The 26,222-nt window shown below is 40.8% G+C and overlaps 3 protein-coding genes across 8 annotated transcripts in view; 2 read left to right on the top strand and 1 right to left on the bottom strand.

Moving 5' to 3' along the window:
• Nucleotides 1–7,785, top strand: part of ppp1r9a (protein phosphatase 1, regulatory subunit 9A) — a 52,856-nt gene extending 45,071 nt beyond the window's left edge. For 3 of the 5 annotated variants that reach the window (XM_084919002.1, XM_084919003.1, XM_084919001.1), the window contains exons 15-20: nucleotides 2,302–2,349; nucleotides 2,464–2,512; nucleotides 3,907–4,026; nucleotides 4,326–4,349; nucleotides 4,631–4,813; nucleotides 5,189–7,785. In XM_084919002.1, coding sequence (XP_084775128.1) covers nucleotides 2,302–2,349; nucleotides 2,464–2,512; nucleotides 3,907–4,026; nucleotides 4,326–4,349; nucleotides 4,631–4,813; nucleotides 5,189–5,371 — 607 coding nt within the window. In that variant the 3' untranslated portion in view covers nucleotides 5,372–7,785. The remainder of the gene's footprint in view (nucleotides 1–2,301; nucleotides 2,350–2,463; nucleotides 2,513–3,906; nucleotides 4,027–4,325; nucleotides 4,350–4,630; nucleotides 4,814–5,188) is intronic. The other 2 variants (XM_084919005.1, XM_084919004.1) reach the window with 1 other exon arrangement.
• A 104-nt stretch (nucleotides 7,786–7,889) lies between these two features.
• asb4 (ankyrin repeat and SOCS box containing 4) lies at nucleotides 7,890–11,497 on the top strand. The gene is made up of 6 exons (XM_084919008.1): nucleotides 7,890–8,483; nucleotides 8,797–9,096; nucleotides 9,183–9,425; nucleotides 9,510–9,757; nucleotides 9,845–9,958; nucleotides 10,258–11,497. The coding sequence occupies exons 1-6, from the start codon at nucleotides 7,940–7,942 to the stop codon at nucleotides 10,444–10,446; spliced, it is 1,638 nt and encodes a 545-aa protein (XP_084775134.1). The 5' UTR covers nucleotides 7,890–7,939; the 3' UTR covers nucleotides 10,447–11,497.
• A 2,693-nt stretch (nucleotides 11,498–14,190) lies between these two features.
• On the bottom strand, nucleotides 14,191–26,090 carry pdk4 (pyruvate dehydrogenase kinase, isozyme 4). Of its 2 annotated transcripts, XM_084919014.1 has the most exons (12): nucleotides 25,725–26,090; nucleotides 25,322–25,463; nucleotides 23,643–23,714; nucleotides 22,786–22,970; nucleotides 21,533–21,622; nucleotides 21,146–21,223; nucleotides 19,544–19,620; nucleotides 19,349–19,447; nucleotides 19,001–19,114; nucleotides 15,875–15,988; nucleotides 15,461–15,585; nucleotides 14,191–15,006 (listed from the first exon to the last, which is right to left on the bottom strand). In XM_084919014.1, exons 1-12 carry the CDS (start codon nucleotides 25,840–25,842, stop codon nucleotides 14,931–14,933), a joined length of 1,290 nt encoding a protein of 429 aa, XP_084775140.1. In that variant the 5' UTR covers nucleotides 25,843–26,090; the 3' UTR covers nucleotides 14,191–14,930. The 2 variants fall into 2 exon arrangements, with proteins under 2 accessions (XP_084775140.1, XP_084775141.1); XM_084919015.1 differs by having other exon boundaries at nucleotides 14,191–15,585.
• Between the last annotated feature and the right edge of the window lie 132 nt (nucleotides 26,091–26,222).

Raw genomic sequence — 26,222 nt, 5'->3', positions numbered from 1 at the left:
AAATGAAGTTGATAAATGAAGTTGTTAATCAAACACAAGGATCACGTATAAAAGAGCAGTGCTGTGTACACTCACTGGGCACCTTATTAGGTACAGCTTACTTGTACTGGGCTGGATGCCCTTTTGGTAAGGTGCTAAAATGTTATGTTCAAGAAACCAGTTAGAAGTGATCTGAGCTTTGTGACATGGTGTCTTATCCTGCTGGAAGCAGCCATCAGTAGATGGGTACACTGTGGTTATAAAAGGATGGACATGGTCAACAACAATACTCGAGTAGGTTGTGGCATTTAAGCGATGCTCAGTTGATGCTAAGGAATCCAAAATATATAAAGAAAATTCCCACACACCATTACGCCACCTGCAGCCTCAACCATTGGTAGAAAGCAGGATGCATCTATGCTTTTTTGCCAAATTCTGAACCCGACATTCAAATGTTGCAGCAGATCATCATTAGTTTCCTGTTCTTAGTTGACAAAAGTGGTACCCAGTGTGGTCTCCTGATGCTGTAAGCTCTAGAGATGGTATTCCAGGAACATCCAAGTTTCTGAAACTCCAGACTACCTGCAGCCACAGCCTACTCTGATGCTCGGTTTGGCTTCAGCAGGTTTTCTTGCCATGCCTAAATACACTGAGTTGCTGCCACGTGATTGGCTGAATACACATTTGTCTTAACAAGCTGTTGAACAGGTGTACCTAAATGAACCAGATGAGCATTTACAAACATGCTGAGCAATGAACACACATGAGCAGATAAAACATGCTGTATTTATTTACAGCTTTTATTGTCTGCAGTTTTAATCAGAATCAGAAATTCTTTATTAATCATGAAAGAAATTATAGGTTACAGCAAGCAGCACGCTAATGGCACATGCGCATTTACAAAGGAACCCTCTGACCGAACTTTACACAAACATCACATTGGGAAGACATGTCATAGGTAAAACTACTGATAGGAAAAAAACAACGAAAATACAAAACATGAGGTGAGAGGAGGAGAAAAAAAACCTCAGACTGAGCTCCTACTGGGAGAACAGTTTGAGAACAGAAAAAAAACACCCCAGCACAAAAAGCACATGACTGTCAATACACCATAAAAATACAAGACAAGCAACTGGGGTGGGTAAGGGTAAGAGAGAGCCGGTGTAGACAGCGCATCCGGTCCTGCAGCATTTCTGCGCTGGACCAGTCGACCCGCCATCTGCCCCGGAGGGGACAAGCATCGAAGGCGTTTGGAAATAGAGGGGGGATGAGTGTGTATCAGTGTATGTGTATGCGTGTGTGTGTCCCAAGTTTAGCTGAGAGAGTGTCCTTCGCCCTGCCAGGCTAAGTAAACAGTCTTCCAGCCGACCCAGGTGGCCTTGCGTAGGGGAGGAACAGTCTAAACACAGTCTGTTCTCAGGGTGAAAATTTGTTTTGTTCAGCTCCAGCCTTGAGACCACAGCTGCCGCCTATATGGTAGCCGCATCAAATGATTGTGGTATTCCTTTAGTTTGAACAACTGCATGTCAATTTTACAGCCGCACTAGCAGTCCAACACTGGTCTCTCAATCTCCCGTTGGAGAGCCGTGAGTTTCTCTATGATTTTATCCAATTTTCGCTCATAGGTCTTAGTCTGAGTTTTCACTGCAGCCTCAAGCTTCTCCAAGATCTTATCCGTGCAGCGTTCAATGAGCCTATTTCGAGAAGTCACAAGTCGTCCCATCGCTTCAATCACAGCGGGCAGCCTTGTGGGGTTTTGAAGAGCCAATTCCGCTTTCTTTAATCTTCGATAAACCAGGGCCAAGCCAGCTCCGATCAGCAAGAACCCTGTTATCATGGTTCCGAAAAGGTAGATGTCTTCAACATCCTCGATCGACAGCCGCGCCAGGCACAGGACCCTCCAGTTATTCCACTCGTCCATCGTGTATCCGGCAGGGAACGTCCCTCCAGGACACTCAGGCTCACCCGAGCCCAGGCTTCTCGTTGAGAAGAGGGTGTCAGTTGCATTCAGGGACCAGTTGATCAAATCCATAATTCCCCTTTTAGGTTTTAGAGAACAGACTGTGAGAGTGTTCCAGGGCAAGAGTAGAAAAGTAGACGAGACTAGACAAGGACACGAGAAGCCAAGCAGGGAAGATAAGGGAAAGGGGGAGGAGAAAAGTGCGACCGCCTTCGTCAGGAGCCAGGAGAGACAATTTAATAACTGATCTTTTATGGAAGTCATTTTGTATGAATAATTACTAAAGGTTCATAGTTAACAAAGCACATGAACAAAAAAATTGCATCACATATGTTACTCAACTCCACTCCACCTCCTCACAGGAAAACCAAAGTGAAGGACAAAGATCCCAGAGCTTCACCTGGAAACAGGTATTACTGTTTGCATTTTCCTTGTCTCTCTCCATCTAATAAACACGAGGATTTTAAATGTTTACTTCACGATGGCTGATTTCGGAACTCCCTGCACCTCTTTCTGTCTCTCAGCTCCACAGAGCCGTCAGCAGAGAACAGTCCAGAGTACCTCAAGGCCAAGGTGTGTGAGGTTTGGTCATTGGTACCTTGGTAAATAGTGATTCTCTCTGAATAATAGTCTGGTTTGCCCTCTGTGGTGCACAATTATACATGCACTTAAAAAAGTATTTTTGGCATCCGTGCAGTTTTTAACAAGTCTGCATTTTCACTGCAGGTTACTGTTCACTTTGTAGCTTTAATGAACTGTGTTGTTTCTGTTGAACAGACTGCACTCACATGGCCACACTTCTTCTCCTATTCACATTATGTGGTATTGTATTCCTTTATGTTTAATAATAACGCTTCAAACAATTGAAATGGAAATAATTTTGTACCCCAAGATGTAATTTGGGGCTTATATAAAAGGAAATTACCTTGCCAAAGCCATAGAAATCCATAATTTGCTTTATAATTGCCCAATTAATTGTGTAACAGTCGATGAAACTCACTTAAAAAAAACACATAATCATTTAGCAAACATGATCTGATTTTAGGTGTTAATTTAACTTTAGCAGAAAAATCTGATCACAGTGTGAATGAGTTCATTTTCTAATGTGTATAAAATCAGTTAAACCTCATCCTGATACAACAAGATTAAAGTTGTAGGAACTTACGTGAAAACTGGCTAATCCTGTGTAATATCAGATGGGGTTACCATAGGATTAAAAAGGAGATTATTTTTGATCCTGCACCAGTTCAGTCCTCTCTCACTCCCAAGACACCCTCAGCTTAAGAAGAGTGCACATGAGAAGATAAATCTTATCAGAACTTCTTCTTAATTATGTTTTTATGGAGCTTTTAGGTAAGGAGTCCTCCCAGAAAGCTGACAGTCTAAGCCTGAGATTAGTCTCACTTTGACCTCAGATGGTACTGAGACTAAAAGGACTGAGTCAAGCTACTGTATGTTATTGAGCATAAGACAAAGCTCTACACTCTTAGCCATATATCACCGAAACTATAAATCTGTGTATTTCAGGCGAAAAAGGGAACGTTTAGTAGTCAAATAAAGTTTCTCTGCAGGGCAGTGTTGTGTCCACGTAAATTCCAGCCAAATTTATAGTTTGCATGCTATTCAAGCATCTTTAAAAAATGACAGATATGCACACACTCCTTCTTGGAGCCTGTCAAACACCTAAAACATAATCTTTGATTTTTTTAAAACAGGGCGATGAAGCACATCAGTTACATTCTGGGAGAAAAAAACTCCATTTTCTTGATTCATTCACTCCCCGTCCACTCTCTCAAGTTAAAAAAATCATTCTTAAATAAATTTGTAACATCTACATCGTGTTGGGCTTCACATAACACTGCACAGAAACATCGATAACAGAGAAGCGTTCCAACTAATCGGCTAAATTCAGCCGCAGAGCCAGTTGGCTCGCCACAAGTCTTACGAACGTGTTGTTGATTTCTTAGGCACCCACTTTGTGCGATGATCTGAGTGCCAGCAGCAGCAGCTCAGTAGAGATCAGCGGTCTGCTCAGTGAAGCCAAGATGTCAGGACGCTCACACACGCTGGTGCTGTCCTCAGATGAGGTACTAAATGTTCCCGAAACTTCTTCGTGGACGTTCAATATGGAAACACAAACCATAAATACAAGCTCATTTATCTTCGCTGGCTCAAATCAGCCCATGCATAAAGTGTGTAATCTTATAGAAAACATCCAGAAAGTTTTTCTTTTTTTCTTTACATTATTGCACGAAAGCTTATCTTGTTTTTACTGCAGAAAAACACTTTTTTTTTATTTGCCAGGTTACCACAGAGGTAGCTTTTTCATTTCTGTTCTGTTAACTACCCAATCATTTTCTGTTGTTTTCTATGCTGCAACATTCAGAGTCTGGATATGATAGATGATGAGGTGAGACTGAGGCTCTTTTAATGCATGCGTGTCTCTGTGTCTGTTGAGCTGTGTGTAAACCATTTGTCTGTGTCTCACTGCTACACATCTTTGGTGAGGAACGATCTTTTTTCTCTTCATGGCCCCCAGAATTTAAGTATTTCTACGTGCTGAATGTAGGCATCAGTGGAATTTTTGATGTTGTTGACTGGGTTTGAGCCCATTATTCATCCAAATTGAGCACTAAAGATGGAGCTGATAGGTTTTTTATCGTACTTCTTTTCCTTGTCATGTATGTTCAGATGCTAGACGAGGGGCAGTTTTCAAAGCAGTACCAGTGGCAGAACTGCAGCATTACCGAATGGACTTCACAGCAAGTGGCCCACTGGCTTATGGGCCTAAACTTAGAACACCATATTCCAGAATTCACTGCCAAAAATATAGATGGAGTGCAGCTGCTTCAGCTGAATAGCGCTGAGCTCAAGGTAACAGAAACCTTTTTGTTATTAAATGCATCTTAATTAGATTCAGAATACAGATCACATCACAATGACCCAGTCAAAGTCCTCAAAGATATCAACGTAATTAAAAGGCTATGCCAGGACCTTAAGAGGGCTGTTTATAAATGAAACCTCCATAAAGAGTAGATAATGAATTCCTTCACAATTATGTGAGAGACTGATACATGTTTTCAGAAAACTATGACTTCATTGCTGCTAAAAGTAGTTCCAAGGGTATAGGCCTAACAATAAAGTGTTTTTATGAGATGAGCATAACTGGTCTGGCAAAAGAAATATAAAGGATTAAAATAATTATACTTATGAAATAAATATAAAACTATTTTTGCTAATTTGTTTCAGGCTCTTGGGGTCACTTCTTCCCAGGATCGAACACTGATCAAGAAGAAGATCAAAGACCTTAAAGTTATGATGGAAAAGGCCAAGAGGAACCAAGAAAAGATGGAGAAACAGCGCGAAAAGCTGCGGAAGAGAGAGCTGGAGCAGCAGCAGAAAGATGCACGTAAAGAAAGTGCGGCGGAGTGAAACGAGCCCCCAGATTACCTCCCGCTTTACTGTAGCACCACATCAAGTAGCATCTCGCAGAACAGAACGTCAGCAGGCCCCACAAACGAACCCCGAGGGACGCCCGCTCAGTAGTTCAGTAGTTCTGAAAGGTGGAGCTCCACACCCAGCTGTCAGTTGTTGTTGAGTGACCTTTTCACCAACCAAATGAAACCAAAAGGATCAGTTGGGTAACAGAATGGTGCCCTTCATTTGCCTCATTTTACACCCATCCTGTGTTTTTAGCCAGAATTTATGGATTCTGTTTTGCTGTTTATAGCTGTAAATTGGTTTTATTTATTCATATCCAGAGTGCGCCTGTGAAAAGTTCATCTCTGTCACCTACCACATCATCTCCAGAGACTTCTCTTACCCATCATAGCACCTTTAGACATAGACATGTACATGTACAGTGATAAATAAGGATGTAGATGATGTGCCATTTCAATAGACTTATGTATATCCTGCTCAAATCTAAAGATCAGCGGAATCTCTTTGTGGCTTTTACGAAGCACATACAGTTCAGGTCTTTGTGTTGGATTACATGAGGCAGTGTTCATCTCCCACCACCAGGTGTCCCCATGCTGCTTACTGTCACTACTGAATAAGGCAACACTGGAACTTCCCTAAAGGAATTAAACTGGAAATTAAAGATTCACCGGAGGAAACGAGCGCTTTGATTTCTTGTAAGAACACTGGAAGTGCAACCACTGTAAATTTGACCTGCGTACTGGCTTACAGTGCCCCTTACCGTATACATGTACCATACTCAAGCCGTTTAAAGTATAAATGATGAAGACATACTAAACTGACTGGACTTGTTCTAATAGAGATTTCAGGTACTGTGTAATTATTACATTTGTAACTTACCTAACCCGAACCACAAAAAACAGAAAAGCTGATAAAAATGAAACTTCTTGCTTAAATGCATAATGTTGCTTTGACTCCCCCTTGTAACCTGCTTTTGACCTCTTTTTATATTCTCTCAGTAACAAAGTAATACCTGCCGCTGCCTTTAGAAATTTCAGCTTAGTAGAATTTTTCCAAACTCTGCCCTCTTCTGTGCAAGCGTCAGGACACATACGATAGACTAAACGACGTCCTCATTCGTGTCATTTTATTATCTCCGATGCTTTGTCATGCAGATTTCTCTGGAATGTCCTGAAAATAACATTTTGTAATGCTGCCATAAAGATGCTTTGTGCGACACCTAAAGTGCAGAAACTGTCCTTAAAGATGATCTCACCTAAAACTTTGATGTTACAGTGGAATTGAACTTTACAGCCAGAATATATTTTGGACTTTATTCTGAAATTGGTTCATCATTGTTGGAACGATTTATTTTAAGATTTCAAAGCTCACCGAGAGACATTTTGCCTGTGTTACTTCTTTATCATTCCCAGGAATTATTTTATAGGTTTACATTAAATGTAGAGACACCACAGCCACCATGAGAGATATACAGGCAGCTGTGATGATATCGTTATCTTAATGACCCTGTCTGGTGTGCTGCTAACAGGCTGAGAAGAATAGATGGGGTATCAGTGCGGGTATACATGATAGTAGATTGTGTTATTATTTATTTATTTCTGTATTTAATGAAGCAATGTACTATTGTTTATGATAACGTAATAAGAGGATTATTAACATTTAATAATTATTTATCCAGAATTGTATGATTACCTACTTTTGCCAAACATGATCAGAAAGTGATTTCAATTCAAATGGCTGTTATCAAATGAAGGATTTAAAGGTCGATATTGCAACGAGAGAAAAAAGTCAGTAGTATAGTCCCATTGTGCTTGTGGTTTTCCTCTTATACCACCATAGTGCTGCTCCCGTGCTACTCTAATAAACTGCTCATGATGTATTCTCATGAAATATTTTGTAACACTTGAATCCTTCTATTAATACCCCTCCACACACACCCTGACAAACCAGTCAGCAGACTCTTTTGTATGTATAGTTAAACACTGAAAGCAATATGCTGTAAGAGTCCTAAAGAAGCCTTGTTTTGTATTGTGTCAATGTGGGTGCGCAGTTTTCCAGAGGGCTGAGGATGCTTAAAGGTCAGACCTGAGCTAAATACGGGACTCCAGATCTTTTCTATGTGCTTGACCGATCTTGCCAGGCGTGATGAAACCATCGTATACATGGGACCTCAGTGCTCCCGGCGGGCAGAGACACAGATGAATCATGTCTGGAAGGTTTTTTCTTTTTATGTATGTAGGGATAGCAAAAAGATATTTGCCACAAACTGCTAGCCATGCTTTCACTTTTAAAAAAGCTGTGCTTATTCTCCTCCTCCTTTTTTTTGTCATTGCCTTGCTGTCACATTCTGAAAACTTTGAAAGGGCAGCTACCTGTCACACTGAATAAAATGTGCAGCCACTGTCCACAGTTTGCTTTTGTTTCTTCTTCTTTTTTCTTCTTCTGCATGTGTCCTATTCAGTCAGACACACACATAAAAATATTAGAGTTGTTTTTTTCTCTCAGGTTCATAAAGCTGATTATTTTTACCACATACACTGATAGAATGGATACAATACAATGCCCTTCTGTCACTGGACACCCCCCAGCACACTAACTGGTCTAGAGTCAGCCAGCTTTAGCTTTCCCATCCCAACCTCTATGCTTTCTATTTATATTCATCCTAATTTCTCTCCAGGACTATTTTCTCCCAGTGACGACGCACTGCTGTCACTTGTTGCCCCTCTTCATCTGCTTTATTTTTGTCTTCTTTCTCCATGCAACTCCTATGGCCGGGCTGATGGAGTTGTTGCAATGGTTGGTATGCTGGAATCCTTCATCGTCAACATTTGTGCGTTGCTTTCCAACATACTCCGTGCTTTATGGACAATATTAGCGTCTAAGCCAGACGATTTGGCAGCGTTAGGGCCTTTGCACAGAGATTTCATGGAGGATTTGAGTCCCAGAAAACTGGCTGAAAAACAGCTGAAGCAACGGTTCCTGGAGGCCTTGCAGACCAACAACGCACAGGAAGTCCTTGAGATTTTACAAACCAGCAAACTAGACATTGACGTTGTGTTGGAGGTGGAAGATCCCAGCATGGTCCTCGCCTCATACAAACAAGGTGCAGGAAAACTGTGTGTATTTGTGAGTGTGTGTGTGTGCTGAGTATAAATGCAGATCATGAGATTTCTCACACTTCTCCATTGTTGGTAAGCAGTCCAGTAAGTTGACCACTAGGTAGTGCAAAACTTCCATAGAACCATAGTACATAGGATGGATTATTGCACACACTTTAATGCAATATATTGGATTGTGTGTGTGTAACTCAAACATTACAAAGCACTTAGATGAAACTGCTGTAATTATGAAGAATTAAAAGTACAAAAACTTTACTGTTGCTGAAAGTTCCTTCCTACTTTTCTGATCTCTTTTAGGATACTGGCTACCCGGCTACAAACTGGAAAAGTCCTGGGCCATGGGTATCCATGTATGTGTAATGTACAATGCTGTGGAGACAGCGCTGGTACTCCTTCAGAAAGGCGCAGCTGTCAATCAGATGCCCAATGGGAAGACGCCTCTGCACGTGGCCTGCGAGGTGTCCAATGGAGACTGTGTGCCCTTGCTTTTGGTTCACGGGGCAAAGGTCAACAGCCTGTCTCTGAGCGGGCACACGCCGCTGCACTACTGCATTACCCGGGAGTCTGTAGAGTGTGCCAAGCAACTTATCCTCAAAGGTGAGAAGGCAAGGGTAGAAGCACAAATACAGTCACTGCAGAAACCACTAAAACAACAACAAAATGTTTTTTTCCCTCTCATGGAGGTGCAAAAGTCAACAAAGCAAGCCACAACAATGAAGAGGACACACCTCTACACACGGCAGCCAGATTCGGTGTTCCGGAGCTGGTGGCTCTCTATTTGGCTCATGGAGCATCTGTGAATGCAGTGAACACTCTGCAGGAGACTCCTCTGATGACTGCAGCCTTCTGGGCTTTTGACACTAAGGAGCAAACCTACAGCCAAGACCATCATCTAGTCTGTCGCCTCCTGCTGGACTATCAAGCTGGTAGATAGGTTTCCTTGACTTTGACTTTAACCCCCCCCCCCCCTTACTTCCACTGCAATGTTTCAGATTTGATTTCTGTTGCAGATCCCAACATTCAGGAGGCGGACCACAAAACAGCTCTTCACAAAGCTGCCTGGAACTGCGATCACGTCCTGATAAAGATGCTGCTGGAGGCTGGGGCAGATTCTCGAGCCATGGACATCAACGGCTGTTCTCCCATTCAGTATCTCCTTAAAGTGACGGAAGTCAGGCTTATGGCCATACCAGACCTCTGCTTTCAGCTGCTGCTCAACTACAATGCAGCACGGATTTACCCACCACAGTTCCACAAGGTAGAGATGATGATGATGTGGGTTTGTGCTGAAATAATCTGCGTTATACTATATGTTTAACCACAAAGTCTGTAATGTTTTGCACAGGTGTTCCAGAACTGCCATGACTACCCCAGAGTTGTAGAAATCTTGGTTAACTCCTATAGCAGTTTAAAACCCACAAGGAAGTGGAGAGCTGCTCTTCCTGATGACTGCTACAAGGTAGAGCTGATAAAGACTGTTTTCTTTAAATACAATACATACACACTGACTGAAATTAAAAAGGAAAAAACGTAATCCTGTGTAAGAAATCTCATTTATAATTTAAAAAATTGTAAAAACTGAAAAGAATGTTAAAAGATGAAATATTTATAGATGAACAAATTCAAAGCTATATGATGTCTCTCAACTGTTAATTAATGTATTGCCCCTTTAAATTCAGCTTACATTAGCTGAATATGACTGAGTGTGCCCTCTAATTGAAGTTAAACAAAAGCATTTGTTTCTTTTTGTCTCCTCAGCGCCATAAAGACTTCTACGACTCCCTGTTTGCTGTTTGCACCGACGCTCCTCGCAGTCTGCTTCACCTCTCCAGATGTGCCATCAGAGCTGCCCTGGGCGGTTTCTGTGACAGAGGAGTAGCACAGCTGCCTCTGCCATTATCCATGAAGAAGTATTTATTACTAGAACCTGAGGGGATACTGTACTGATAGAGACTCTGGTGTTCTGATGTGCAGAATGAGGCCTAATGACCTGAATAGAAACATTTATTAAGTGCCTCTCCGCTAACTGTGGAAATGAAAAGTGGTGCAAGATGTAACATCATCATCATTAACATTTTATTTATTTAAAACACCTCAGAAAGCACAGAAAAAGAACAAAAAAAGGTATTTTTTGTGCTTGCAGGATGAGCCATTTCTGTGTTTTAGTTAATAGCTGCTAACATTCCAGGACAGCTGGCAGGCCGGAGGGGAGATTTGTTAAAATAGCTTTAAGATGCTTTTAGATGTTAAATCCTCCTCATTGGTGTTTTTGTTGTATAGATGGCAATGGTGTGTCTAGTCTGAATCTTAAGGCATAGTGATATATGTACTACATATAAAGGCTTGATAGTGGAGCTAAGGCCTGCCCAAAAAATAACTTCCCTGTAATATATTGTGAGAAAATTCTTACAGAAATTTTGTTTCTTGTAAATAGTGAAAAATATATAAAGTAAGTTCTTTTTTTTCCAACCCAAATGACTCCTAGTGTTGCCTTCTCTCTGTTAGGTCTCTGTCTCTCTGTTAGGTTGTTATTATGAGAACAAACTACCATATTCAGAATTTCTTGCATTCAAAAATAACAACCATTTGGTCTTTTCAAAGATAAGGACCAAATTATGGGGGCGTTAAAAGTTAAATGAGAGCTGTGGATTGACATTTTTGTCTGTATAAAGAGAAGGTGTCCAATTAGAAGGACAGAGCTTCGGACTGCCTGTCGTGACACGGTGCAGCCTGAAAACACAAGCAGCTTCATGATTAATCAGTAGTGCAAATAACACAGCCAAGGTTTCTACAGCGTCTGAACCCACTGAAAGAGGTTATTAGTAGTTAATTTGCTCCATATCAATTTTTGAGGATATAAATGTAGAATATATTGAAAAAATGAAACTAAATGTGACGTCATGCGGGGAGAGATCATTTTAGATATATTGCTATGTTGACACTTTTACTAGCCTGGTGAGTCTGAAATTAATTTTATTAAAAAGAAACAGTTTGATTATCAGCATCTCGTTTCTGCCAACACCCAGAGGAGTCTGAGATAATGGGATCTATAGGTCATTTTTGTAATGACCCAATAAAAGACTAAAAATGAGATGTACGAAGCTCTAGATCACTTACATTAATGACTAAGGTGATGATAACAGAAAAGCAAAAAGAAAGAAGTTTTAAAGCAGTGACAGCATCACTCCCTAACCCTAACCCTTAAATGTTTAATCGACAAATGTGCAAATGTTTGCATTTACTTTATTCTTTAGAGTGACAGAGGGACCTTTAGCCACCCAAAAAGAAGCATCTAAAGTGTCTTTAGTGTGAGTCTCTTTGCTGTAGCTATTTTCCACCTGTCCATGTTGACCAGATTCTCGCTCTATGGACAGCCCATGCAGAGAAGGCTCCAAATCTACCCGGCAACCAGCCTTAATGCGCACTCTCAAACTCATGTTCCACTTTCAGGAGAACAAACACTTGACAAAACCCTCCGGAACAAGTGCTTGTTTTTCCAGTGGACTGCTTGTTGCCAAAAAAAAAAGGAAAACACTGTCTGCAGTGCAAGAAAGCACCCAACAGCCCTCAGATCAGAGATAACTTCTCAAAAAGGAAGAAGAAGAACTTAATATTCTTTTCAGGTTTTACCAGAATGAGCACAGTAAATCCTCTCCTAGAGGAAACTGTTCTGAAAGGTGTCAAGTCTGCCTTTAATCCTTTACAGAACATGGCCCAGTCCTTTCACAACAGCATGCTGTAATGATGTCTGTCTATTTCATCCAGATGCTGAGTCACCGGGAGAAAGACTAATGTACAACAGAGGAAAGAAGTCATTAGACTGAGGCAGACTGGAGGAGACGCTAGAGGAGATAAATGAACTGTCAACCTAATGAAATGTTAAGATTAAAGCTTTGTGTTTGGTATTTTTGTGTCGTCTCTAATGATGCATTATAGAGACACACAAAATGAATATCTGAGGCGAGGAGGAGTCATTTTAAAATATTCAGAAAACCATCTACAAAATATTTATTGTTTGGATAATCATACTTTCAGTACTTGAAAGTGTGATTATAATACTGTGTCAAAGTTTTGAGCCTAAAATAGTTGAGATATTGACACAACAACTTGGTACATCTTGGCATGAAGTGCAGTATATCCTTAAAAATGGGCAGGAAACTGGACAAATCGAGGACAAAAGCAAAAGTAGCACATCTAAAATAAAATTTTAAAAAAATCTAGCTACGGCATTTGAAATTATCTGAAAGTCATGTCCTTAAAAAACAGGAAAAAAATCCAGCAAAGGCCCGACACTGGGAAGCCTCATCAGAAATGGACTCAGTGGAAGGGTGGCTGTCGAGAAGCTATTCTTAAAGAACAGTGAGAAAAGGCAGCGGTCAGCCATGGATTGGCCTCCCCAGCCCAGACATCAGTATTACTGAGGCAGTGTGGGAACAAAAGGCAGCCAACATCCAAAGAAGAGCTTTGATTGTCCTTCAAGAAGCCTGGAGAACTATTCCTTGGCTGCTCCTTCATCCACAAGGGGTCGCCACAGCTGCTTAAAGAAATTACAAGACCGCTTGCCTAAGGGAGCTTCTGCTCAGTAGTGCAGTTGCAAATAAATGAAATGTGAACAAAAGAGCAGAAGCTGTTTATAACCAGTAATTCAGATAGAAAGGTACAGTCATTAAGAACCTTACAGCAGTCTATAGGTCATGTGGAGGTGTCTGTACTGGACCTCTCTTTTGTAATTTTTGGACAACCCAGCATTACCAAACATTACCAAAACTTGCAGCTTGAAATCCATCCATGAATCCTTTTTAGTACCTGCATATCCAGTTCAGTGGAAGGAGGCCTGGAGATTATCCCAGCCATCCTGGGCCACTCCATCTGTGAAGTCTCAAAATTAAACAAGACAGTCGATCTCTTTATGCACCAAAAGTGTCTGCTGCAGCTTTTCAGTACTGGCATGTCAACTTTATAAGTAAACAAACAGTGTCAACAGTAAAAAGGTTAAATCCAGGTGAACTCGTGCCCCAGCATGTTGCACAGTCGAACACGGAACAAGGCTAATATTTGTGCTGTGATATTTGTATTCCCTTGTACTTCTTAACTTTCTATGCCAAGATTCACAGCAGAGATTCAAACCAAGTGTCTGATGTAGCCTTCTGAATTCATATTCTGTAGAGGGAACATTGTTAGGATGACTGAAGGACCAGGACCCGAGTGGCCTAATTCTAAAAATATACCAGTTAGGATTACGTTGGAGAAAAGGTCTTTGCTTTTATTGATCATATACTAAGTCTTACTCTCTCTTATCTTTCAGATCGACCTTGCATAATCCTGTATTTGTATGATGATGGCAGTAAACTGTAAAACAGAACAGAGTGACACAAACAAACAAAGAGAAGCCAAACTAGAAAGGAGCACCGCATTTGTGGGCACACAGAGGAAGCTGCAAAACAAGACAGCCTGTTCTCGGCCTCTATTGGAAGGCGGCCACAGAAAGCCAATGGACTGCGTCTATTATGGCGACTTGCAAACAGCAAAGTTTCCTAAAACGAGCTGTGGAAAAAGAGAAGGGAGACTTTAAGAGGGCGGTAACAAATGGGAGCTGTTTACAGACTGTAAACAGTTTCATTTCTGTTCACCGACTGTTCAAATGAACAACAAAGTGCAGAAGCATGAAGTGGATCTGAAGAAATGATACACTGAGAGGTGACACGAGTTTATTTTTTTAATTTCTACATTCACTGGTCCTCTTAGTGGTGAACCACAGACTCAGTGCAGGGACACTTGGCCTTTGAATGACACTTATAGAGTAAAAGGTGAAAACTACACATCTATGAATTCAAGGGAAAACATCACATAAAGGTTAAAATATTTTCTCAACATTAAGTTCCCAAGACATTTTTCCAAACTTAAAACTAAATGGATTGAATATAAAAGTATGACTGGCAGCTAATGGCTTACATCTTACATAAGGTCCTCTCTCACCTGTTTGTGTTGTTCCTACGTGCCTCCAATACTGACTATCCTGTCAGGCACAGATAACAGGGCGAAGACTTACAGTGTGTTACATAACAGGGAGCTAAAGTACAACTTCCTGCAGAAATTGTACTTCCCATTAAACTTCACACATACTTTAACACTTTAAAATCACTGTAAAGGGAACATTCACAACTATTTTTCATCCATCAGACCAGGCATGATAAATTTCTCCACTCATTCCTCTGCATGACTCGACTTTTCAAACTCCTTTCAGCTTGCATAAAGACACGAGGTACATAATTAGTGACACTGAAAATCCTCCAACACACACAAATGTGGCATCGCAGCAAAAATAATTTCACATTTGCTGTTGTTCACAAAGAAACGCTGAAAGCTGTGTGAATGAAGCAGTGCTGCATATTATAGCTGATCGTTGGAAACAGACTTTGCTCCCTTTGTGTTTATGCGGCAGTCAGCGAACGCGCCCCAATTCCGCTCAAAGACACAAACGCTTCAGTCGGCTGTGGCTGGCCTTTTCTAAAAACAAAAAACAAAAAACAAAACAAAAACGTTTAACCTAATGCACAAACACAAAATACTTGTGATTTTAATAAACCAAACGTCTGGATTGTGAATGATACTAATGTTACATAAACACAAAGAGGACTTTTTTTCTGAGCGTAACCACTGAGGTAAAAAGGAGATTATTAATTGTTCCATTCCCATTAGCAGCACATTTTGTGGGGTGAGCTTATGTTAGGTGACGGCTGGTCTGAAATCAGATTCAGGTTTAGGTTTGTTACTGCTTTCTTCATACCAACAATAAACTTTTGTTTTTTCCGCCCTCCCTCAGGGAGAGAGAAGAGTCCGTGACAAAAATCCAAGTCCAGCAACACGCTGAAAGCATTTTGGTTCCTCCGACATGTGCTCTCTTCTTCTTAATTTTCCTCATTCTCCTTCCTCAGTCTGACATCACCCGCTCGTCTCATACCCGCCGAGCTTCTTTGGATCCTTGCTGGGCATGCACCAGTCATCGGCCTCTGTGGTGGACTGGTAATGCCGCAGGGCCGACTTGTTGAAAACAGGAAGTCTCTCCACAGACTCTGAAGACAGGGCCTAGTGACAGAGCATGGAGGGGAACTCATTACTGGAGTCTAACCACACCCCCGCCCACCCTGCTCTCCTGCCGAGGTCCAAGTGTGTCTAATTAGAACTCAGTAGCCTGTTTAAACCACATCCCTCGATCTCCAGAATGTAACCTTGTAAATTATACTAACAACATATCTGTATTAAATAGTTACTCTGCATCTGCCTCCACTCAGCCTATCCAGTACGTCCGGCTAACAGCATCTTGGCCGTCAACGTTATTTTTTGACATTATGTGTTAAGGTGGAGCTGTTCTCACCTTCAGGTATATGACCGCTGATGTGCCATAACCCTCCATTGAGTAGAGCTGCAGGTCTCCCTGGAAATACTTGGCGTACAGGCGGGAAATGGGCAGGCCATAGCCGAAACCAGCCTGAATAAAGGTCGGGAAAGCAGAAACATAACAAGGTTACACTGTCTTTATTGATTAATCTAAAACTACTGCAACATTTAAAAAAATATCAGTTTCTCTCATGGTTAGAGTTTAAACCAGTGAACCACTGCTGACTGCATTTCACGGTGTAATAAGCTCATTTGCAGCCATGTTTGTTTGTGTAAGTGTCTGGTTAAAACAGGGTGAATTAGACTCAGGTTTACTCCTAATGTCAGGTTCAAAGACAACAGCAAGATTTTACTGAACTTTACTCAAAGACCTTTTTTTCTTCTAAATATTGCACTTTTCTTGGCTAAATTAGAACGTGCTTAACACAAAGACATTGCAAATACTAAAAAACATCAGAATAATCATAAAAGCACCTCCAAAACAAAGAAAAACTAAGAACAATCCAGAATTTTGAAAATTATATTTAAAAAACTCTCATAAAAGCTTGTCAATAAAGGGAATTTTTACTCTATTTTACCCCTTGAAAGCATACTGGGAGTAACCCTTTTCTAAACTGAGTGGTTTCTGTGATATTTCAGGCCTGTTTACAGAACCAAATGACAGGGTTTGCCACAAACGTTAGTGAGGGTGGTCTCTGCCTCTTCAGCTATCCTTGGAAAAAACCCAGTCGTTAAACAGTCTTTATTGATTTGTGCTATCATTAAGGTTTCAGAACCTATCATTAAAGGTACAGGCAAGGTCATCAAATGTTGTCTTTAGCAGAGATTTAACAGACAAAAAACTTTCCATTATAAGTCACTGGACATTTGTAGCCTTCCACAGTTGTGCAGGTCTAACATCACAGGCCCAGTCACCTTTGTTGTCTAGCTGAGACCCAGCAGAGCTCCATTCACCCACATTGAGGTCCACAATTTGAACGATAAAGACACAATTTTCTGTAGTTTTGCCTCTGTGCACCACCACAGTGCAGTTTAAATTAAATTATCGAGATGTCATTGATGTGCAGACTTTCATTCAAGCGGTTCACTAAAACAATTTGCATTAACTGGTTAGGAATTACAGTCATTTTCATACATAGTATTGCATTATAAGAGGCCTAAATTAAGTGGATAAAGCTGTTTAATTTTAAACATAAGAAATGCTTTTAAAACTCCTCTGTAGTCAATGACAGCCTGAAGTCTTGAAGCCATGAACATCACTAAATGCTGTGTTTCTTTCCTTGAGATCCTTATTGCTGCTTTTTCAGTTGCTTGTTTTTTCTTTTTGGTCTCTCTGCCTTCAGTTTTTGACTTCAGTAATTATAAAGCATGCTCTGCTGGACTGAGATCAGGTGACTGACTTGGCCATTGAAGAATATCCAATTTCTTTGGCCTGAGAAACTCTTTGGTTGCTTTTTGCAGTCACTTCATCAATAAATGCTAGTGACCCAGTTACACTGGCGGCCACAGATTCCTATGCTATGACATTCCTTCCACCATGTCTGACAGATAATATGCTATACTTCGGAATATGAGCCGTCTCTTCCTCTCCATACACGTCATGTTGATCTTGGTTTCATCTGTCCAAAGATTTGTTTAAAAGAACTGAGAAGGCCTTTTTTAATAGATATTTTCTGGCAAAATCTAATCTGGTCTTTCTGTTCTTGAGTTTAAACACCAGTTTGCACCTTGTTGTAAACCCTGAGTATTTCAATTCAATTCAATTTTATTTATATAGCGCCAAAGCACAACAAAAGTCGCCTCGAGGCAATATCATGAAGATATGTTAATTGTAGACTTTAATGTGTATAAAAATGGGTATAATTTTATTCTAAAATTGTTGTTAACCTCCATTAATTAAAGCTGAAAGTCTACACTTCAATCACATCCTGACTGTTTGATTTTTAAATCCGCAGTTTTGATGTACACAGGCAAAACTGCAAAAATTTTGTCACTGTTCAACTACCTATGGACTTAACTATATTTAGAAAATGACAGTGGGACAAGGATAGAGCTTTGATGAACACCACAATTTCAACAGGCAAAAACTGGCCACAGTACAGGTTCTGTTTCAGTGGCAGGAACAGAGGTAAGGTATTTTTTTAGTTTGTTTAATGAAAAACAAGAATGTTGTACTCTTAAATATACATTTATTAGTGTTTAATTGCATCTTCCAATAAATTGTTGGATTCTTAGACTTCTTAATCCATTAAACATACATAGAAGAAAGCACCAGTTTTTGATGCCACCATGTTCCCCCACCATCTTGAATACAGTGGCCAAGATGGAGAACACCTTTCCAACTAATCACGTTTGATGTATGTGGCTAGAGACTGAATAAATTTCCACCTCAGCCTCTTCCTCCTTACTTCCGGCACCACTTCCTGAACTGAAGTCAGGGCTCTAACACACAAACATTTGCATAAACATGCTCATTTATTCCAGATATTGTTGCAGCTACTTACTGTCAGCACATTATTAGACATGTAGCCCTCCTGTCTCCAGACAGCAGACAATGTTATAACAGCTGATTTATAGCTGATTATAATCTCATATTATGACAGCAAATGTTAGGCTTGAGTGTCCTAAAAATCTCACTTTTCCTCAGATAAACAGTTTGATTAAATTCTCACATTGAGTTTATTTGCTAAATCTAACAATGTTAGATCCACTTCAAGAAACGTTTCACTGATGCTGGCTAATAGCTGCTAACAGAGACTAACAGCAGCTAACTGAGATTAACATAATAAATCGCAGTACTCACAAAAAAGGTCAAGATATCCTGAAAAACTCATTGAGTTTTGTGGGAATTTATAGGGCATCTTCAGAATAAATAGCTAGGGACACCGAGCATACTGACAGCTGAGCTAAACAGCAGACTAACAGCCTGCATCACTTGCTGCAAATGAACAGCAGTCAGAGTTCCTACAATAGCCACCATAGCTTCAACCCCACCACCTTCAACTTTAGGAGGAGGGGCAGTGCTACTGAGTTTTACTAGTAAGATTTGCACCTTTAAGGACAAAAAAAAGCCTAAAAGCAAGTGTGACAGTGTTAGTCTCACCAGAGGGGCATTACGACCATTGTCTACGCGGACTGGACTGGGAGCTGTGGAGTACATGTAGCTGAAGAGACGTTCAATCTTCCTTAGAGGGACTCCGCCTCCTCTGTCAGACATCTAAAAATAAAACACAAGCATTCTGCATTTACAAGAGTTCTCTTAGTGTTTTGCCTGTGAACTCTTTATCATTTAAACATAATCTAAGAGTGTGGTACTTTGCGTATCAAGTCTGCAGGTTAGTTGTATTTATGGTATATACCCAGAGCAGACTTAGAACAAAGTACAACACGTACAGTGCTGCCTGGAGCTTAAATGTTCCAGCCTATCATTACGCATTGTATCCTCATTTACCTTGATAGTGAGATCCTCAGTGCCCAGTGAAACACGAACTTTGATCAAGGGCAACGTCGTGCTCGTCTCGTGCGTCTCTACTGTAGCTCTCATGGCATTCTGATAGAGAACACGTAGTCAGAAAAACAAGTGAGGAGACGCATGAGGAACAGCAATAAATGTCCTGTTTTTAATAGTGCGTGTTTAATACTGTACCTTGAAGAGCTCAAAGAGCATATGGTAGAGATGTGATGGCACATATACAATTTGGATGGGCTGGCCAGGGTTTTTGGCTGTGAAACATTTCAAAACATTGACCACAAGAAAACCCAAAAAACACTTTTTAAATGTATTATAATAGTCACAGATATTTAACCAGGGTCTTAAAAGGTGTGCAGCTGGTCTCTTGAATCTCTTCCTTGATAGATTAAACTCTATTTGATCAACTCTCACCATATCATGTAACAGAACAGGTGTATCTATATCATCTATATATTTAAAGAGCAGTTTCTTTTTCTGTTTTAACAGTTTTACGTAATACAATTTTTTAAGAAGGAAAAAAAACGGCATACAGCTATCTTTACTATGTAGATATGAATGTTATGGTTCAAGTTTGGGAACCTCTAGTGTCGAGGTTTTGGCAGAGCCAGCAGACAGGAAACAGATATCTTCAGTATAAAACTAACAAAGATTATGTTCAGGAGAACAGCAGGGCCTTGTTCCAAAAAGCGTCTATCCAAAAACTTTGGCACCTTGAGAGTTCATTCTATCAATTCTTGGTATGTCCACTCTGAGTTAAATACATGCATAAGTAGAAGAAGAAAGCCAACAACGAGGGTGCTTCGGTATCAGGATTTGCAACAAGTAATGAGCAGAGCCTTTCTTATCCAAATTGTGCCGCAGAGTTAGAAAAACTGAGACTACAGATTTTATTCTGAGCTGAATATAACCCTGTGACATAACTCCTGTCTCCGTCCTTATATATTAATGACAGAATGATTGTAAAGGTGAAGCTAAAGGTGTCTACAAATCCCAATAAATCGCTGCAACTTTTTCTCATTTTCCTAGCAAAATATAAAGAAATGATGGATGGCTCAAGACTTTTGCACAGCACATTTTGACTATCTGCAGTCTGCATTCAAAAGTCCACAACAATCCTAAAGTCATTACACTCAAATGTACTCACAAATATTTACCTAATCAGCAGGTATTTTTTCCATCATTTGGCCCGAGTAGGCCAAGTCAAATGATTGTTCATCCTAAGGCTTGATACAGATTTGTTCATTTAAACATGGATTACAACAGTAACATGCAAGCAATGCTTTAGCACCTTCATGGAGTCACAGTGTTATAAAGATGTGACCTGCTGATTTTATTCTGAGCTGATAATAAATCCGCGAGGTCCAGTGATCCCTGTTTCTACGCTCATGACAGCTTGATTATAAAACTGTCAAACATGCGTAAACAGCAAACATGCAACTGGGATTTCAGTGTTTGTGAAGATGTAAACTTCTGCAAGTGACCACATTCTTATACATGTTCTAGTATCAGCCGTACATTTGAGGAACTGAGTGTCAAAAGGCGACTTCAGCTGCAGCAGAAGGGGAGGAGTCAAAGATAAGAAAACTTGCCAGTGATCGTGATTGGTTAACAAAGCCTGTCACCCTGGTAACTAACTTAGAGTAACTTTCAGTTAGTTCTGTTTCTGGAACAGGAAACCCAGCAAAACTTTCCTCTCACAGATGGCAACGAGCAGAAAATCCAAGCAGCGCTACATCCTGAATTATAAAGTAAACCTTATTTTTTTAAAACACTTACAATTGACTTCTGTGATCTTCATATCTGGAGAGGTCAGGTAGTACTGCTCACACAGCATCTTCGAGGTTTCGTAGGCATCTGCAAAGTGAATCAAAACGTGACGTTCTCAGCGTCAGAAACTGTTACCACAACAAAAAAAGCCCAGACCTGCACATCCTGAAATAACAAGGGTATAGAAGCCCTCGCTCTTGTTCTCACAGTGATCATATGTGCACACGCACTATAACAACACAACACCGCTTACACACACTATGTGTGTTGACTCAAAACATCAGAGGTCAAAAGGTCACGAAGCTGTATGTACAGACGAGTGGTGGAAAACAGATAACACACAGCGTGCATGGGCGTGAGTGTGTGTGCATAGCTATGAGAAACATCATTATTTACCTTTTATTACTTCCACAACGTCACAGGTGGGGTCAATGCTGCCAATATGCTTGGGATGGGCCGGATTTACACTGCCGTCAAATATCAATGCTAAAGAAGACATATTAAAAAAGAAATATATATATATGAGAGGCTCATCTATGATACATACACAGTATACATGCTTGTTCAGCTGGAAATAAAGCCAGACTCATTAAATAGTCAGTGTGACAGCAGTGCTACACCGCTGTAAAACTGTTGTTATCAGGTTGGGCCTTAATTATGCCATACTGGTTAAAGATGTAGTAGCCAACACTAGTTGTGGAAGTCCATAATCAGCACATTGTAATTCAGGTTTTCCTCCCCTTTGCAAAAGCAGGGTCTGAATCTTTTTCTGCTACTGCAGCTTTTAAAAAATGCTCTTAAAAATACACAAGAACACAACTTGGTGCTGAATCAGCTCATCAAGTGTAACTTAAAGCTTTTGGTTTTACTTCCACTTAACCTTCTTTTTTATTTTAGTTCTTTTTGTCTTAACTTCTAGTGATGTACACTAGCCTGGCTAAATAAGTACTGCCAGCTTCCTTGGAAATTTAGATCTCTAACAGAGCTTCAGCTGTAAAAGCTGATTCCCTTTGATTTGTTTAGCATTGACCAACAATACAGAATGTAAAGGAAGTCAATGGGCTCAATAGTATTTCTTACGGTGTTGTCAACACCTATAGAATGTCTGGTATGAATCTTTGTGACTTTTCACCTGTGATCTGATTTAATTTGCACACAATAACAGTTAACTCCAAGCAAACGGGAACGTGTCACTACAAATTACAAGACAGAACATTCAGTCTGCTTATTGGAGCAACTGAAATAAATACAGAAGGAAGATTTCTGTGCTCTGGACTATCGGAGAACACTGAGAATTTACGTTCATTTGACAGCTAGCTGCTTGCCTGTACAGACCTTTGCACATGTATTATACCTTGCTGCATCCCAGAATGCAAAGCTTACATGGCTACAGGAAGTTTTTTAGCTCACATTCACACCATAAATGAAATGTACTGCTGTTCATTAGGAACCAGACTGAGACCAGCACCTGAGTGCGATTACAGTGTTCACACCATACTAAACCTGGCAGGTGTGAAAACACCCTTAAACCTCATTTATTTCACTTTTATTTACATGAAAACTTCAGAGGGCTCCTTTAATGACATGAACTATGAATGATAACAACTGTGTGGATTAACTCACAGTTAATCACAGGTAACTATACTGACTGTGCTGGTTCATGAGCATGCGTGTGGAGATGCGGCTCATGTAGAAGCGGTCCAGGAAGTACTGAACGTTCTGGTTGGTGACGGGGTCCACGCCGAAAGCCTCCTTGTACTCCACCACCCCCTGAGCCATGGTGGGCACCACGTTGTTATGCCGGTTCCTGATGTTTACTAGAGTCTGTGTAAAGCTGGAGACAACAACATGATAAATGCATGAATATGTGAAGGGACACGATGATTGTGAGAGTTACTGCACATCAGCATAGAGAGCACATCACATAGGTTAGCCATATAAGAAATCAGCTGTAGAAGTGTGCTATTATAAATGCAATTAGTAACTTTAAGGAACTGCTTTGAGTGAAGCAATTTCAAACAGATGGCACCTGACAAAAAGTCAAAGCAAACATCAGACGGTGAATGCACTGAATGAATAAACCAGGTAAACAACTTGAGATTAAACGTCCATTGTCCCACTTTTTCTTACACAATGATGCCTTGGTTTTAGTTTTCAAATTCCAATGCATTCATTTTGCTCCTCCCTTAAAATCTAGTTCACTCCCTGCCCGACCGGGGTATGTTTAGTTCAGCTCGAGCAGATATGACAAAAATGAGACATCATATCTGCTCGATGCAATGCGGGGTATTTGTGATTTAATGTGAGCATGAATAGCGGAACCGTATCAGGGATTCAGACAACTGCACTACTGATTAATTAACGTGTCATTACACAGATGTTGAATTAGCATTGGCCATCACTCGCCTAATAAATAATTTGATTTGTAACACACACAAAAAGCCTGGCAGAGACATTTGTTTACAGTTAGTACACATATAGTGAATAGTTTCTGCATAAGACTTACTTTTTCAGGACATCCTTATCGTCTGGATCTTTTTCTAAAAAGTCTATGAGCTCCAACAAACTCTGAGAATACCTGATGGACACAAAAGAATAGATTTTAAAGCAGCACAGTTTAATTTATCACAAATCAACAGGGCAAGAAAGGCAATATATATTGAAAAAGAAGCATGTGAAAGAAGCTACTCTGGGCAGAATTTTGCTGTAGCTGTTGGAATATGACATAACAACATCCTCTCTTTAAATAAAAGATGATTGTTGTTGGTCTAGACCAGTGAATGAGGAAGTGCTGAGCTCATCGAGTCATGCTCTCTTGCGCCGCCTCACTGCACAAAAACTGGGTGAAAGGTAACCAGCAGTGTAGCTTCAACTCAACACACTGAGCGTGTCCCTCAACTGACCTTCCGGGCCCTCCACACTCTGCAAACAGACATCCTGTAATAGACGTTTTATGCAACTTTGCCCACAAATGCCAAAGCCTCATGTGTCTTGACTCGTCAACACCAATAACAAACAACAGATTGATGATTTTTGCAAGAAAAGCTCAGTGGAAAAAGGACGTTACTGTCCATGAGGTACATGGCCAAATATAGTTGCTGCTGTGACTTCTATTTAAGAGTGGGGTTGTTGCCTGGGCTTGGTAAGTTATACATCATCAACATGGATAGCGTACCATTTGCAGTGTGTGATGCTGCTTTGGTGGAAAAGCAAACTGCTATTTTAGTTTTTGAGAAAAGCTGGCTGAGCTCTTCAATCATGCAAACAAACAAGGCTGACTAGCCAACATCTGTAGTGTTTGCTTTGTGATGCATACAGTAAAATCTAGAGGCAGAACACACGACAGTAAAACTCCAGTAAATGGGGCCTTTTCCACTACAGGAACCAGTGCATTCCCACCACAAGGACTAGAGCTTTCTATAAGTTCAGGAACTCTAGAGGGCTAAACATGCCAAAGTGGTAACAAAGCACTTTATTTTAGCCACCATTTGAATGAAGGACATTTACAGAAGGAAGTGAACCACACCTGGCCCAACCTCTTTAGAGTAGGAGCAAAAGTTTCAGCTGCTTTGGTCAAAGACATAGCTACAGTATGATAACAATAAAGAGATCACAGCTGTTCTTCTCAAAGTCAACGTTCTAAAAAAAACAACATGGTTATGAGTTCTCCTACACTTTGAAATCGGAGTGTGCACATGGGTTCACGCGATAAGTAGCATGCATTCCTCAAAAGTCAAAAACAGGTGCTGCTTCCTCACAGAGCACCGCTGAAGCGAGACCAGGCATATGCGTTAATAATTAAGTCATAAAGCCCCATTGGGACAACACAACCATGTGAAACAGGGACTGGCTGTCTTATCTAATCCAGAACAGATCATAAAACATGTTCCCAGATCAGGTGCCAAGCGAGTGCACAGAAATCCTCTGGCTGAGAAAAGAAGAGATTTGGTGCACATCTAAAGTTAACAGTCACACAACCTAAGGTGCAGTTTAGCAAAACTACAGGATGGCTGTATGTGTGAAGTTACTGTAGATATGCAGATGCTGTAATGTGTGGGAAGTAATATTATGAGGTGGTAAGCAGAGGGCGTGAGTGCCCTGCATGCTTTGAATGACCAGTTGGACAGTGCAGGAATCTGGGATTCATAAATATGATTTTTGTTGCTGTGCATCTGAATTTCTTACCAGCTGGTGAGGAGCCTCAGTGATGGAGTGCCGAGGAGTTTGTCAGGGAGGAAATCAATTTCCTTCATGATGTTGGCCAATCTGACAGGAAGCTCCTGGCGGAGGAACACAAAGGAGGTCTTCTCACATGCATTGGCCGAGCCTGCAGTCACATGACAGCCAACATCAGGGAGAAGAAGAAGAAAAAACACTGAGCAAGCACAAAAACATGACCTCTGTGTCATCTTTGTGGGCATATGCTTCTTTCGGGCAGTTTGTTTCGCACCTGAACTGAACTCTGACCTACGATTAAAATCTGGAAGTGTACCACTACCACAGACACACATACAAACACAAAAATAAATAAATAAATAAATAAATAAAATAAAATAAAAACAACAACAATTTGCTCTAGTTCACTTACCAAAGTCGATGAACTGCTTCATAGACAGGGGAGATGGAGAAAACTTAGAAAACCTATCCACTTGTTTCGGTATCCCAGCCACAAAGTTGGTTTTCAGCAAAAACTGAGCGAACTTCATTTTTCCCCTCTCCCCTTTTCAGACCCCAACTCAGAAACAAACAGTCCTTTCTCTCTTCAGCACGGCCCAGTTTGACGACTCTCAGCTAGCTCGGTGTCATACCTCTGAAGAACTTCGAGGAAACTATGGGTTCCCCGGTGTTACTGTTCTCTAGCAGCGTCTTTGCATTTTACAGGCTGCTTTGTGCCCCTCAAATTCAACTTCTGTGCTGTGCTACGTGTGTTGTTGACTGTAGACGGGGAAGGGAGGGGGGGGGGGGGGGGTGCAGAGAATGACATCAGAAACAACCAATCAGAACCCGTGTTGTCCTCACTTTGGGTGGAGTCATTTTAGCATCGAGGGATGCTAAACGTGCTCTACGTGCATCCCCTACCGGCGAA

This window comes from Perissodus microlepis, chromosome 22, assembly GCF_051167445.1.
Source record: "Perissodus microlepis isolate ML-2025 ecotype Zambia chromosome 22, ASM5116744v1, whole genome shotgun sequence".
Taxonomy (NCBI): Eukaryota; Metazoa; Chordata; class Actinopteri; order Cichliformes; family Cichlidae; genus Perissodus; species Perissodus microlepis.
This window is presented reverse-complemented; position numbering and strand designations above follow the sequence as displayed.

What these genes read in the sequence shown, in the direction of transcription:
- asb4 (XM_084919008.1), top strand. Translation starts at nt 7,940, where the DNA reads ATGCCCTTCTGTCACTGGACACCCCCCAGCACACTAACTGGTCTAGAG. An exon ending in CCTCGCCTCATACAAACAAG is followed by an intron (nt 8,484 to 8,796) that starts GTGCAGGAAAAC and finishes GATCTCTTTTAG; the next exon opens with GATACTGGCTACCCGGCTAC. An exon ending in ACCCACCACAGTTCCACAAG is followed by an intron (nt 9,758 to 9,844) that starts GTAGAGATGATG and finishes TGTTTTGCACAG; the next exon opens with GTGTTCCAGAACTGCCATGA.
- pdk4 (XM_084919014.1), bottom strand. Translation starts at nt 25,842, where the DNA reads ATGAAGTTCGCTCAGTTTTTGCTGAAAACCAACTTTGTGGCTGGGATA. An exon ending in CTGAGGCTCCTCACCAGCTG is followed by an intron (nt 23,715 to 25,321) that starts GTAAGAAATTCA and finishes TGTGTCCATCAG; the next exon opens with GTATTCTCAGAGTTTGTTGG. An exon ending in GATAAGGATGTCCTGAAAAA is followed by an intron (nt 22,971 to 23,642) that starts GTAAGTCTTATG and finishes TGTTGTCTCCAG; the next exon opens with CTTTACACAGACTCTAGTAA.